The 15,061-nt window shown below is 28.1% G+C and overlaps 1 protein-coding gene across 1 annotated transcript; it reads left to right on the top strand.

Annotated features, from left to right (window-relative positions):
• The first annotated feature begins 2,080 nt into the window (after positions 1 to 2,080).
• Positions 2,081 to 3,897, top strand: LOC109799573 (putative polyamine transporter At3g13620). The gene has a single exon (XM_020360155.3). The coding sequence runs from the start codon at positions 2,292 to 2,294 to the stop codon at positions 3,687 to 3,689; it is 1,398 nt and encodes a 465-aa protein (XP_020215744.1). The 5' UTR covers positions 2,081 to 2,291; the 3' UTR covers positions 3,690 to 3,897.
• Positions 3,898 to 15,061: the final 11,164 nt, after the last annotated feature.

Raw genomic sequence — 15,061 nt, 5'->3', positions numbered from 1 at the left:
TATATTTAATTCTAACATAAATTAATAAAATATTAATTAAATATATCTAATTTAATATTTTTAAGAATTTATTTTCTTTAAAATTAACTTCAACCATTAATATACTAATTAAATGCATCTATGTCTATTTTAAAGTTCTTATATAATACTTTAAAATGATAATTAACTAAAATTTAACTTTCCAAATAAAGAACGTTTACAGAAAAAAATTAAGTATAAATGTGTTTAATTTGTATATTTAATTCTAACATAAATTAATGAAATATTAATTTTATGTATCTAATACAATGCTTTAAAAAAATTATATTTCCTTAATATAATAATTAAATGCATGAGTATATATTTTAAAGTTCTTATATAATACTTTAAAATTATAATTAAATAAAATTTAATTTTCAGATAAAAAAGTTTACAATTAAGTATACATATGTTTAACTTATATATTTAATTCTAACATAAATTAAAAAATGTTAATTAAATACATCTAATGTAATACTTCAAACCATTGATTTTCCTTTAAATTAACTTCAATCAATAAATGTATGTTTTTAAAATCCTGTATAATAAACTATAAATATTTATTTATTTCTACTCATAAAGTTAATTAAATATATAATATTTCACAAATAAATTACTAACTAATAAAATAAACATTTTTACAAATATTAAAGAACATAAAATTTTAACTACAACTTAACCAATATTAAGTAATGAAGAAAATTTTTTGAAATCAAATATTATAACTAATCTTAAATCGAAATATAAATCTAAAAAGAACAACAGATAATATTTGATTTATACCAACCTGTACAATAAATTAATAATTTAAATTAAAATTAAATTAAAACATCTAAAATTTCTACCAAACAAATTAATTAACAACCCAAAAAAATCACAAATAGTATTTTACTATATAAAAATATATTGACCATAAACTTAAAAAATGGAGAGAAAAAAAATAATCTAGCAACCAATAAACAATAATAATGAGACAGGGAAAAAAAATATATCAACCAAATATTGAAAACACCAACAAAATTATAACCAAAGCTGAGAACCAATAAGAAGAAAATGAAAAGAGGAACCACTTGGTAAGTGAAGAAGATGAAGTTGAGAGTGAAGAAGTGAAGAGGTTGTGGTGTTATAAATATTCATTTCCTTCTCTGCAAAATTGACTGCATGAACTCACAGGGTGAAACCGGGTTCATGGGCTCACACTGTGTTTTTTTGTTCATTTCAGTAAATAGTTTTTTAAATAATTTATTTTTATGGTTTATATTTTTTTTAATTTATGTTGGTCAAAAAAAGCCGCGAATTTTGATAACCTATTTTGTTTCTTTTAAGGGTAAAACAAAAGCATATGACAGAAAACAACATTGATAATAACACGAGAAGCTTCCTCAATTCTCGCTCTTGCTTTTCCTCCTCCTTCCCTTATCCATTTGTAATGCACAATCGACAAACATGCTACCCAAAAGTCCCACCAATTGCAAACATGTGTCATGTGTCATGTGAATTCAAAGTTGAACAAGGTGACAATCAATGATTGAATCTATTACAATGACATGGATTAACCAAATCAGTTGATTGTCACTGCTTGAATTTGCGGTAAGAATTCACGGTGAGTGTAAAATCATGCTAAATCAAAACAAAAATAATTGTTTGTTTGGCTGAATGTAAATCGTGTATTACTAAACAATGAATATTCATCAATTTTGTCTATTTTTAATCACATTTTTTATACATATACAAGATTTTAATAAGAAATCTTATTTAAAGGAGATGTATTGTTGGTGATTTGATTAAAAATAAAAAGAAAGTTTTATCTGAATAAAAAATTATATTAAAAATTAAATTTACTTTTCCTGAAACAATTAGAACATGGTTTCTTCCATGGTAATTTGTTGCACCTAAATTGTGTTCCATAAACAGTTGCATTCTAAATTTGACGAATCTGTTGGGTCAATAAACAAAAATGTTAGACGAAATGGAAGCCTAGAATTATGACTTCTCCAACAAGTCCGGGTCCAGCAATTAGAGTGCACGTTAAGTAAGATATTATGTAACATGACTCGCTTTGTTGGCTAAGTTAGGAGATGGAGTACAAGCATATAAAACCTGTTAGTTGGACACACGCAAAGGGAAACACCATGTCACTTTGGCAAAAATAATATTTTTCAATCCAACTTTCGAACCCTCTGATTGGTATCTACATCTGACTAGAATCTCTTTGAATTTGGAATCATCATAAATAAAGCCTTTGGTTCCGAGGCACAATCAAGAAAGCCAGCATGGAGGGGCACCAGCAACATCTTATTGAGACAGAGCAAGGTACTCCCAACACAAAATCACACAAGAAACTAGCTCTTCTCCCTTTGGTTTTTCTCATCTACTTTGAGGTTGCTGGTGGGCCCTATGGGGAGGAGCCTGCAGTGGGAGCTGCAGGCCCATTATTTGCCATCCTTGGCTTTCTCATTTTCCCCTTCATTTGGAGCATCCCTGAGGCTCTCCTCACTGCAGAGCTGGCCACAACCTTCCCTGGCAATGGTGGCTTTGTCATATGGGCTAATGAGGCCTTTGGGCCCTTCTGGGGCTCCCTCATGGGCTTCTGGAAGTTCTTCAGTGGGGTCATAAACTTAGCCTCATACCCAGTTCTCTGCGTGGATTATTTGAAATTGGTGATTCCACTTCTCTCTTCTGGCTTCCCTAGATATGTGTCCATCGTTATCTCCACTTGTGTGCTATCTTTTTTGAACTATTCTGGTTTGGCTATAGTTGGTTACACTGCAGTTGCTCTTGGTGTTGTTTCCCTCTTGCCCTTTTTGTTGCTGTGTTTGTTTTCCTTGCCCAAATTGGACCCGACCAGGTGGTTAAGTTTGGGTGAGGAGGGTGTGAAGAAGGATTGGACACTCTACTTCAACACCATCTTTTGGAACTTGAACTTTTGGGACAGTGCTAGTACTCTAGCTGGTGAAGTTGAGGAGCCACATAAGACTTTTCCAAAGGCCTTGTTGTCTGCAGGGTTGCTTACTTGTTTGGGTTATCTTCTTCCCTTATTGGCTGCCACTGGGGCTATGCCACTAGATCAGGGAAATTGGGTTGGAGGGTATTTTGCAGATGTGGCTGGGGTCATTGCTGGGAAGTGGTTGAAAATTTGGATGGAAATTGGTGCTGTGCTGTCAGTAATTGGGCTTTTTGAAGCCCAATTAAGCAGTGCTGCATATCAGCTTCTGGGGATGTCTGATTTGGGGTTTATACCTAGAATTTTTGGAGAAAGGTCTAAGTGGTTCAACACTCCTTGGATGGCCATTTTGGTCTCAACAATTGTAGCACTTGCTATGTGTTTTTTTACTTTCACAGATATCATTTCTACTGTGAATTTTTTGTATAGTTTGGGGATGCTTTTGGAGTTTGCAGCTTTCTTAAGATTGAGGAGGAAGTTCCCATCTTTGAAAAGACCCTTTCAGGTTCCATTGGGATTCTTCGGTTTGATCATCATGTGCTTGGTGCCATCTTTGCTTTTGGTGTATGTCATGACTGTTGCTTCCAGAATTGTTTATGTGGCTAGTGCTTTTCTCACCTGTCTTGGCATTGTGTTATATTATTTTATGAATTTTTGTAAGTCTAGGAAGTGGGTTGAATTCAGCCGCGTGGGAGATAAATTAGATGAAGATGAATATGTTCTGTAGAAGTAGGTATAGTTGGTGGTGATTCATTTGACGTTTTTGTTTGGGGTAGAAGAATCTTTGTTTATAATTCATATATTGTATGTATATTTCTGCAGGAGAAATTGGATTCTCCTCGGTCATTATTGTTTGAAGTATAGTTTGTCATGTAAATGTATTGATGACGATCTACGTTCCCTAAACAATCAGCAATGTGTGGTTATTTTTTTTATTTCAAATTGGTATTTTTAGATCCAATCTTATGTTACTAAATTAGAAGGTTTTGAAGATATGATTTGAGGATTGATGTCAGTTCCTCTCTAGAGGGAAGCAAGTACTGTTTCTGATGTCACGTGAAAGGGAATATAAGAATCAACCAATAAAGTGTGCATATCTATATTATACAGATCCATTACATAAAAAATAAATCTATCAAAATAAATTTTCTTCTGCTCATAATACCCCACTGTAATGCTTAATTGCTGCTTCCTGCAAGTGGACCGGATGGTAGGGCCCTTGTAGTGTTAAAGCAGGTATAAAAAATAGTATGAGATGGAAGATATTTATACTGTAAACTTGTCATTTTGTCAAGCAATTGAGTGACGTATTTTAGTTGGAAATATCTGATATCTAGTCGATAACTAACTTTTGTTTAGTCACATTTGATTTAGTCTTCTTTTTTAATTATATTTTTTTAATTTATGAAATTTAAATGGAAAACTTTACTTAAGGAATTCAAATAGTAAACATCTTATTAGTGTAACAGTTATGAACTATTAATATACAAACTTTTACATCATGACATCATAATTTGCATATTTTTAATATATTAATTTGTGGTTGATTTAGATTTAGAATAATACATATTTCTTAGTTTGTTTTCTCTCTCTGTTTTTAGGACGTTGTTACACTATGTGTGTTTTTCTGGTTAAGAAGCTTTTGTACATGTTTTGACAATGAGATTGAAGAATTTAAAGATTCACGTTACGTATGGTTGTACCTAAATAGTGAAAAAATAGTGGAGAGGGGTGAGAAATAGTCATGGAGAAATAAGTTTGGCCGTTTAATCAGTGAGAATTTGTCAAGTGTGAAATTAAAAGTAATGGATGCCACATACATTTTATTTTGTTTCAAAGCTGTGAAAAAATAGACAAAAAATTGAGGAAGCGAGTGTCTTTATTCAAATAAAGATATGTTTATTCAATTATTCGAATAAGTATATGTTTTATTTAAATAAGCATGTGTTTATTCGAATAAAACAATGTGGGATTGGTAAATTCGAATAAATAATTATTTCATTTAGTCATATTTTTTATGTACTAAAAGGGTAAAAATATAATTTTATTATTAATTTTATTTTTTCTTCTTCTCAATTTATTTAAGTCAAATAACTTTATAATATTATTTTTATACCATCCTAAATATAATCTGAGATAAACTTTCAAAAATGATCATTGAAATAATATGAATTAACTTCTTTGACTTTTAAATTTAGGATTGATGAATTCATATCATCTTAATAAATCTTTCTTGGATCCATCTTGAATTATATCTGAGATAATATATTTGTCTATCAGTTTGAAGTCTAAAAGACAAAGGGATTAATTTATATCATCTTGATGGATTCTTCTGAACAAGTTCATCTTGAATTATATCTAAAATGGTACAATTTTTTTAATATTTTTTTTTATCTATTTCTTTCGAATCAAGTAATTTTATTTTCATCTTTTTTTTTTATTATCTATTTCTACTCATTTCTTTCTTTTTTATTTTTTACTAATCTATTTCTCACCTTTTCAATTCTAAATCACATCTCCTGATTTTCAATTTTTTCTCCACGCCTTCCTCATAATAGGGGTGTTTGACTTCCATTTCAACATACGAGTATGGAGATGAACCCAGAAGTAAACTCAAAACATCGAAAATATAGGGAAAAAAAGTGTGTATATTTTAATTACTGATAAAAACACATTTAAGTCATGTTTTTAAAAAGTGAAAAATAATATATTAAAAAATTTATGAAATTTGAAACTAATTTTTTTAATAAAAAAAAAGTAAAATGGTGTGTTTTTAATTTTATTATTTCATTGTTGGTTTCTTGAGTTTTTGCTCAATTACAACCGGTTGGACTCTGGGCCCAATATCATAATGAATTGATATACAACTATACAAGCCATTAGCCCATTAGTGATCCAAACACAAAGGTGTAACTTAACATGTCCTGCAAATCAACGACTTTAGTGTTGCCTCGATATCCAAGGTTTATTGGGTTAGGATACCCAATTCAAAAGCATGTTCTAACACATTTACATTCGTTTTGTGATTCTGTTTCATTTTAGTAATCATAAAATATTCTTTTAATTACTTCTCAATCTAAAACGTCACATTTGACAATTTTTCATAATCAGTCTGTTCGTTTAATTTTTTTTCCTCAAAAACAACTTTTTTTTTAATAAAATAAGCACTTTATTATTTTTTTGATGTGTTTATTTAATTTAATAAAAAATAAAAAAAAATTCTACTTTATTTAAGAAGCAACTCTTATCTATTTTTTATAGATTTTTTTTCAAAAGAAACACATATTTTTAAGTTTGTACCACACATTTTATTGGCAAATTATACTGCAAAATTTATTAGCAAAATTAATGTTTCATTCAACACTTTCAAAAATTAAAGATGTATAATATACCATCAATTCATTTAACCGGCCTAATAATTATTAGTACAAATAAACGTTTTGAAAAAACAAAATGAATATGCAATTACAATTCTTTACTGCATTTTTTAATAAACATAATTTATGTAGTTTATAGATATTATTTTAACATAAGGTATAAGATGCTTGAATTTTGTTAATACTTAATTTAAATAAAAATATTGAACTTAAATTAAAGCATACTATTTTTAAATATAGGTAAAGGTAATTCGAGTAGTTAGAGAGAGAGAGAATTATATGGTAAAACATCACGAAAATGATATTTTGGCGTAAGTAAATTTATTTAAAGTGAATCATTTATTTTTTAAAAAATATAAATTATAGCTATCGTTGAAAATTAGTAAAATAATTTTTAAAAATTTTCTGAGATTTTTATATTTATAAATTACTTTATATTTTAAATAATTAAATCAAACTGGATGAATCTATTTAAAAAGATAAAAATAATTTTTATACTGTTTTATTCTCAAAATTAGAATATGACACTGGTTATTTAAGAGAAAAAAAATAATCTGCATAACTAAGAAATAGTGCAAAAACTAATCTGCATAACTAATAAATAGTCAAATACTAATTATATATATTAATATTTGTTTAATTCTATTTTTATTTCTGAATTATTGTAATGACATGATTTTAGTTTTTATGTTCTAATTGAACAATTTTAATTTTTTTTAAGTATTATAGTTGTGTATTTTTTGGTCCTAAATTTTAATCTTATAATTTTTATCTTTTAAGTATAATAATTGTACGATTTTAATATTAAAATTAAAAAACTTTTTACCTATTTAAATTATATATATTATAATTTTTTGTTCATATATTAGATGATATATTCATTATTACTAAAATTAATAATATACATAACAAATATATAAAAAAAATTATAAATTATAATACTTGAACAACTAAAGTTATATAATCATTAAAAAATTAAATTTATTTGATTAAAATTTGAAAGACTAAAATTATTTAATTAAAATTTAAATACTAAAATTGTATAACTGTGTTGTAGACCAAAAATTTATTTAAGTAAATATTTTATTATTATTTGTGTATATTTTATTCTCTAAAGATTAATTCTAATAATGACTAACATTATTTTTTTTTTGATGACTAATATTATTATTAAAGTGTGTTAGTAGCAAATTTTATGAGTTAAATCACGGGAAAGTGCAAGTAGGGAAGTAAATTACAGTTTTAACTGAGAGTTTCAGAGAAAGGGAAGGGACAACTCTTGAATGACAGTGACACACTTAGCTGGCTTTCGGTGGAAAGTAACATCTTTCTTCACTGAAATTATTGCTATTTGCTAGACAAAAACAAACACGGCCTCTCAAAATCTTATGAGGCACTGAATAAAGAAACAGAAGGATTAAACCGTGAAAGCACTTCATATAAATACATCTCAATTCCTTAAATAAGTGAATTTTCATATTATTATGAGAGATTCATATGTGGATACAATTTATTGAAAATTTCAGATCTGCAGAAGCTGAAGATATGTCCATTCCCTGCCCTTTCTTTTCAAATTTCAGAACTTCTCTTTTGTCTTAACTTGGCTTTTTTTTTTATTTATTAATTCTTAACTTGCTATTTAAATGAAGTGGTTGATGCTTGATAGTTATAGAGCTCTTTTGTCTTTTCAATACAATGTGTGCTCTTCCAGTTACCTCAACATCATTTTCCTGTAATTTCTGGGTCCCATATGTTTGTCCAAAATGGCAAACTTTTCAAGACATATATCTTAATCTTCGGTTTTGAAAGAATGTAGGAACGTTAGAAGACTATCATAATCAAGATAGCGTGTTAGGCTTGCTAAAAAAAATCTTTGTAGACTCTTAATTTGCATTTGTCAAACAATTAAGGATAACGATGTTTTTAAGGTATTTGTCAATAATTTAATAAAAAAAGAATTATTTATTCAAAATTGAAATTGAATAAAATACAATAATAATATTGTACCCTAATGAGAAAATTGACCAAAGTTTTGATAGCTAATTTTCTCAAAGTTCCTCTCAAGTCTTTTTTAAGTTGATTGTTTAGTCTTTTCTAACACAACCATACAACTTATCAACATATCAATTTAGCATATGAACAACACAACATATGCATAACGCAACAATTTTATGCATCATCACGTATTTTAAATAAGAGATCTCTTACAATATAGGTGAAAAGTCTTAGTGGCTTGACCCCACCAAACCAATTTAATAATGTAATCTTTTTGAGTTTATTAAATCAACAACAAATTTGGATAATAATCTACAACATAACATGATTTCTTGAATTTCGTCACTTAAACTAAGAAAGTCTAGTATTTTTGTTAGGAATAGAACAACTTGGGTGTGAATCTATCATGACCTTAGCTTGCATAACTAAGCCTATATGAAATTATTCTTCCAACTATCTCTAAATATTGTGCCCTTTCTAGTACTTAACTAGGGATTTTGGCCCCAACCTTTTACCTTACTTGGTTGGTCACTTCATACACGTACGACTCCACTTGTTCCTACACGGTTCCATATTTGGTCACTTTTAATCAGTATGACTCGACCTGACCCCACTATTATATCAACTAAGGACCTAAAGAAGACTTCATATTTCATTTCAAGGGTCAACTATACCCAAGAAGGATTTTTCAACAACTGAGCTCACAAAGCACCATAACACCATATCCTCACAATGAGATATTCATCTTTTTTAAAAATAACATCTTTCATCTAGTCCTAAATCAATCAACATAATACAACTACATGCTTCAAGCATTCACAACACAACTACTTTTAATATTACACTTCATACAACTCTACCATAGTTTAACTCCCATTCATAATCAACTTACAACTTTAAGCAACTTAAACATCATTATATATCATCTCAAATCAATGCATAATGAACTAGAATCATATATCAACATATATTATATGAGTACTTCATTTTATTCAACACATGCTCCACACTTAGTCAAATAACAATCAAGATTTTATTTGGTAACCCACACTCAACATCATTCTCCCTGTGTCCAACATCATCAAGGTAGAGAGCCTCTAGTTTGTCCTACACCCGACGCCATTCCAGGTGTGCCTTGTGTGAGTTGGATAGAAAGCTCATGGTCAATCACGCCTAACATAACTAACTTTATATACCCTCATTAATTGATCAACTTGACCTTAGCTTCAAACAACTTCTAAACAACAAAAACTCATTAGAAGTCCTTAATCTTTAGGGGGAGTTTAGTAGGGGAGAATATTTTAGTTTTTTTGGAAATCTTAGATAAGGAATGTTAGTTTCCTATGTTTAATATCTATTTTAAAAAAAAAAAGGATTCCCAAGAAATATTGTTTCCCATAAATCATTTTTACCTCATTTTTTCACAAAAATATTCTCATAAATAGGTTGGGAATCTAACTTTCCTAACTAAAAAAGTTTTAATTATTTTAAAGATCACAATATATCTTTTTAAAGTAGAAAATATATAGTTGAGTTTCATTTTTCTAAAGTATCTTTCTTGTCTCTCTCTCCTTCTATTTCTCTCCTCTCTCCTCTCTCCCTCTCCCTCGCTTTCTCTCTCCCATATCTCTACTTCTTTCTCTCTCTTCATCCCATATCTTTATTTCTTTCTCTCGTATTTCATTATTTTTTTATCTTGTCAATTTTAATAATATTATTACAATATATTTTGTTTCTATAGTTTAATGATATTTGTTAATATTTATTTATTTATTTTTAAATGAAATGAAATAATATATTTTTTATATTTTATAATTATAAGGTAGTACTTCTCTTTGTTTACTTCTTTTGTTGAATTTTGTATTTAAATACTTTTAACTATAAGTTTTCAACTTTTTAAAATAGTTTAAGTTTTATCAAATGTAAATATTATTATATAAAATATACTTTATATATGTAATTTTTTTTTATTATCTTCAAAAAGTAATTAGATCATAAAAAATTTTAATGATATATTTGTAAAGTAAATAAATACATCTAATGAGGTTATTTCAATAAAGGACATTATTGTAAAAAATATTTATATACTCACAAATATACTATTATAACCAAATATGAAAATCTTTAATTCTTAAAAATTTTGTATAAATATTCCTAAGAACCTGTGTAAGTAACCAAACAGATTTTAATTATTCGTATAAATCATGATTTTTAGGATTTGTAATTTTCAAGAATCATAATTTTTTTATATGAAAAAACCTATTCCCTACCAAACGTTATACAATTGAAATTAAACAATTAATCATAACAACTATTAAATTATTAAAATCAACAATTTACTAACAAAATTCACAATGTTACACAATTGAAATTTGATGAAAAAAATTGCACAACTATAATATTTAAGGGCCAAAGGTACTTTTAAGCCATGTTAACATATTATATAATATAGTTACTAAAAAAATATAATATCTACATTAATAGTTTTTTATTAAATAAAAGTTAAATCAACAAGGTAACACAAGCTAACACCTAAATTTTCTTCGTCAGTTTGTTTTCCTAATAGTTATAATTTTTTCATTTCATGCTTATACTATGCAAAAATTCTTTTAGTAACATTCTTACTTCATTTAACAAAACAAATGTTTCTTTTATTAATAGTTTCTAAATCGGTTTGCATGATCATTATAATTTTAGCTCCGATACACTTTTAATGGACTAAAGATATGAATGGCCCTTTGTACACAAATTTGTATACCTACCAGTAAAAGAAAATATATCAGTAAAAGCACTTGAAGATGTTATGTTCAATAATCTTAAACAGCAAGTTTGACTTGTAGTTGTTGTGTATATAGTCCTAAATTGATAATATGAAGTTTAATTGGATTTGTCTCGGCCATTTAACAACCATGCAAAGTGGAGCTCATGGCATATGAAATGTCACTTCCTTTGGTTGAGACAAAATTCAGAATCAGAAAAGGTAGCATAGTTAAAGGGTTAAAGAGACCAAATATAGATAATGTGTGGGGAAATGTAGTACCGTTTTTGCGATATTAACTACCCTACATAGTTTGAAGCCATGTTACGAATGTTTCCAATTGATTTTGATGTAATGGCGAATAGGAGATATCTTATTTTCGCTTTTATGAAAAGGATAAGGAGAATGTCCATGTCATCTTTATGTTGATATTTAAACTGAAAGTAATACACATACGTGACGTATCAACCTCCAAAGTCCAAATCCAAAGTGAAAAAGTAAAATGCTTCTAGAATCTTAGGGGATAAGTATAAAATATTTCCTTCTTTTTGGATTATATCCAAAAATTTCAACTGTCCTCCCATTGCGTCGGAGAAATTCATTCTAATTCGACCGATGACTGAGACTAATGGTTACACACATTTAATGGCTAAGATTTTGACTTGTTAAACGATCCTTATATAATATGAAAAATTAACATTCTTATATGAAAAAAATATACAATTAATAGTATATAATAATCTTACACTATCATACGAACACAAATTTTCAGGTATAATAACTTATTAATTTATATAATTATTTTTATAACAACTTATCATAACTGCTATACTTTTGTTGAATTCTCAAATAATAGTAACATACTAAAAATCATACATTTATTTCTAACAAAATAAACAATAAATATATATATATATATATATATATATATATATATATATATATATATATTATAATATGACTTAAGGTATTAGTCAAGCACAACTATATAACTACAAAAGTAGTCATTGATTACATCATCAATTAAAATATGGTCCATTGACAGTTTTACTAACTCTTTCCAACTAGGTATGGTAACAGAGGAAGGCGGGTATGAATTTTATGATACTCGTCCCTGTCCCGGTGTTTCAAACTCGTCTTCATCCTCGTCCTTGATATCTGATAGGTATGTAATTTTTGTCTCATCCTCGTCTCCCTTACAAAAAAATACATAATATTTTTAACTTATCTTTCTATTATGTTACAATGGTAATTGAATTGTTTGTCTATCTCATATTTTAATTAAAAGACTTTTCAATAATTAAATAATCACAAATATTTCACAATCAAATTGAGAACAGGTATTAAATCAGGAATGGGGATGAGGATGGGGACGGGGACGGGGACAGGGAGGGTAAGTATATACTCGTCCCCGTCCCCATCCCTAGTTTAATATTTCTAGTTTTACCTGTACCTGATCAAATCGGGTATTTCCATCAAAGTCGGGACGGGTTTGAATATTATCTATGACTATAAATTTATTGTCATCCTTATCTCTAACTAACCTTATCATGCTCTTATAAAAATCATGATCATCGCAATCTATACCACATAGAAAACACACAAGAGTAAACTATATTTTAAAAACATACAAATATAGGAAGGAACATCTATATTATTCACTAACATGTAAACCAACCAAAACACATCACATGGTTTAAAACATTCACCAAGCCACACATCACCAACATGTTTGAAAGTTAAAACACTTAAACAATCAAACACTCACCACAATCATATAGCACAACAATATGTTCATCCAATGCATATGAACAACAATAACAACTCACACCACATCATATACATATTCAACCACTAATACAACATCATGCATTTATCTACAAAGATCTCCTAATACACCATAGCAGTCTAAGTGGTTTAACCTTACCGAACCAAACTAATCGTTTTCACACCCAATGCATCCACTGGATTGACAATTAAAATGAGATACTAATCTATCCTCTAATTTCTAGGGTATTGCCACTTACATTAGAAAAGTTTGATTTCATCATCAGGGTTAGTATAGCTGTGTATAGGCGTGCCACGATCTTCACATGCATTATCAAATCACATATGGAGTTAGCCCACTAATTATCCGTAAGGAACCATGCAATCTCTCCAATAATCAGTTAAGGGTTGTAGTCCTTAACTTCATGCTTTACTCCGCGTTAACTAAGAACCTGGACGAGATCAAACAAAATCCACTCCAAGAGTTCACATCTACTTAATGAGACTTTTCGGCAATTGGCCTCCTAGAGTGTCGAGATTCCTTATATGGAATCTTCAATTTTCAAACAACATTTTCTCTTCTAGTCCTAAGCCAACCAACATGTTTCAATACCTACAACATTCTCAACATCAATGCCTCAATATATATCATCTATATACATCACCCTAAGTCAATGCATATAGAGATCAAATCACATCATTCATAACTAGCATACCAATACTCAATGACTTATTCAATAATGGCATACCAATGTCTATTTAACACTCCAACCATGCAATTCATAACATATCAAGCATACATAGCATATCAATGTTCATCATCATGATACCTCATATAACATCTACATATATCATCACAAAACCATATATATAGACTCAACATTTGTCATAATCATACAACATGCAATAAACTCAATTACTCTATTCATGTTCACTAATTCACCCATCAAACATCATGTATCATCAAAACAACTCACACTAGCACCTACTGAGGTAGGAAGCTCTTTGCCTCGCCCATGCTCGATTCAATCAATCCATGTTCAACGTGATCAAGACAGAGACTTCTGATTAAAGCCCGACATCATACTATAAATTTGCATTTGTAGATTACAAAAATTACCCCCAAGACCTAAAACATAAAAAATCCCAAACATGCAAAACATTATATCATACATTTAAAACACCTCCAACTCATTCTTGGCATAAAAAAATAAAAAATAAAAAATAAAAATAAACATGCAACCACCAATCAAGTAAATCATCCAACTTTCATGAAAAGTCAACTCCCTCAAGTTCAACATTTTCAACCTAAAATCATGAATTACACGTGTTAACTAAAAATTAAAAGAATGCCAAAAATAACAAAAATCGAAAGTAATAAACCTAAGAAAAAGGAAACATGACGCGTATTTGAGCAGGTTAGTTGAAAACATAACTCCCAAAGGACCACAGGAAGCACATGTTATATACAATTTTTTATTTTTATTTTTATTTTTATTTTTATTTTTTTTGTGTTCAATTTAGTCAGATTCAATTGAGTCATGTTTTGTATTTATATATGATTCAATTTTTTTTAAGGACTGAACTAAATCCATTCACTTCACTCTTTAAGGGAGAATTCTGTACTTATAGTGATTTAATTTTGTTAGATAAAAAATACTTTTTTTTATATAAAAATTACATATAGTTCATACCAAAATATTAACCATTTTGAAACCTTTGAATTCAAAATTGTACAACAAAACTTAATTATATATATATATATATATATATATATATATATATATATATATATATATATAACAATATGATAATTTAAAACTTTTGAAATACTGTAATATCATGCACAACAAGAAATGTTACAAACATACAAAAAATGTCATTATAGATATAATATATGTATGTATATATTTATTTGAATATAGTTACATACATTTTTAGTGTTGATTTTGAACAAGATTTAACAACATATTTTGTGTATCACTATATCTTATGCTCACACTTTTTAACAATATACCAACATATATTATATTTATTGTGTGGATAAAAGTAATTTTTAGTAACACGTATCGTGTCACTATAGAGTATAAGCTACTATATGACAATTTTTTGTAGTGACAATAAATTTATAATGCATGTGATATATCTTGTTACAAATTTAATAATATACTTTCTAAAAAATTATTATTATTATAATTATAA

The sequence above is a fragment of the Cajanus cajan genome, chromosome 2 (genome assembly GCF_000230855.2).
Source record: "Cajanus cajan strain Asha chromosome 2, NIPB_CcT2T_4, whole genome shotgun sequence".
NCBI lineage: Eukaryota > Viridiplantae > Streptophyta > Magnoliopsida > Fabales > Fabaceae > Cajanus > Cajanus cajan.
The sequence above is the reverse complement of the archived record's forward strand: the minus strand, read 5'-3'. Positions and strand labels throughout refer to the sequence as shown.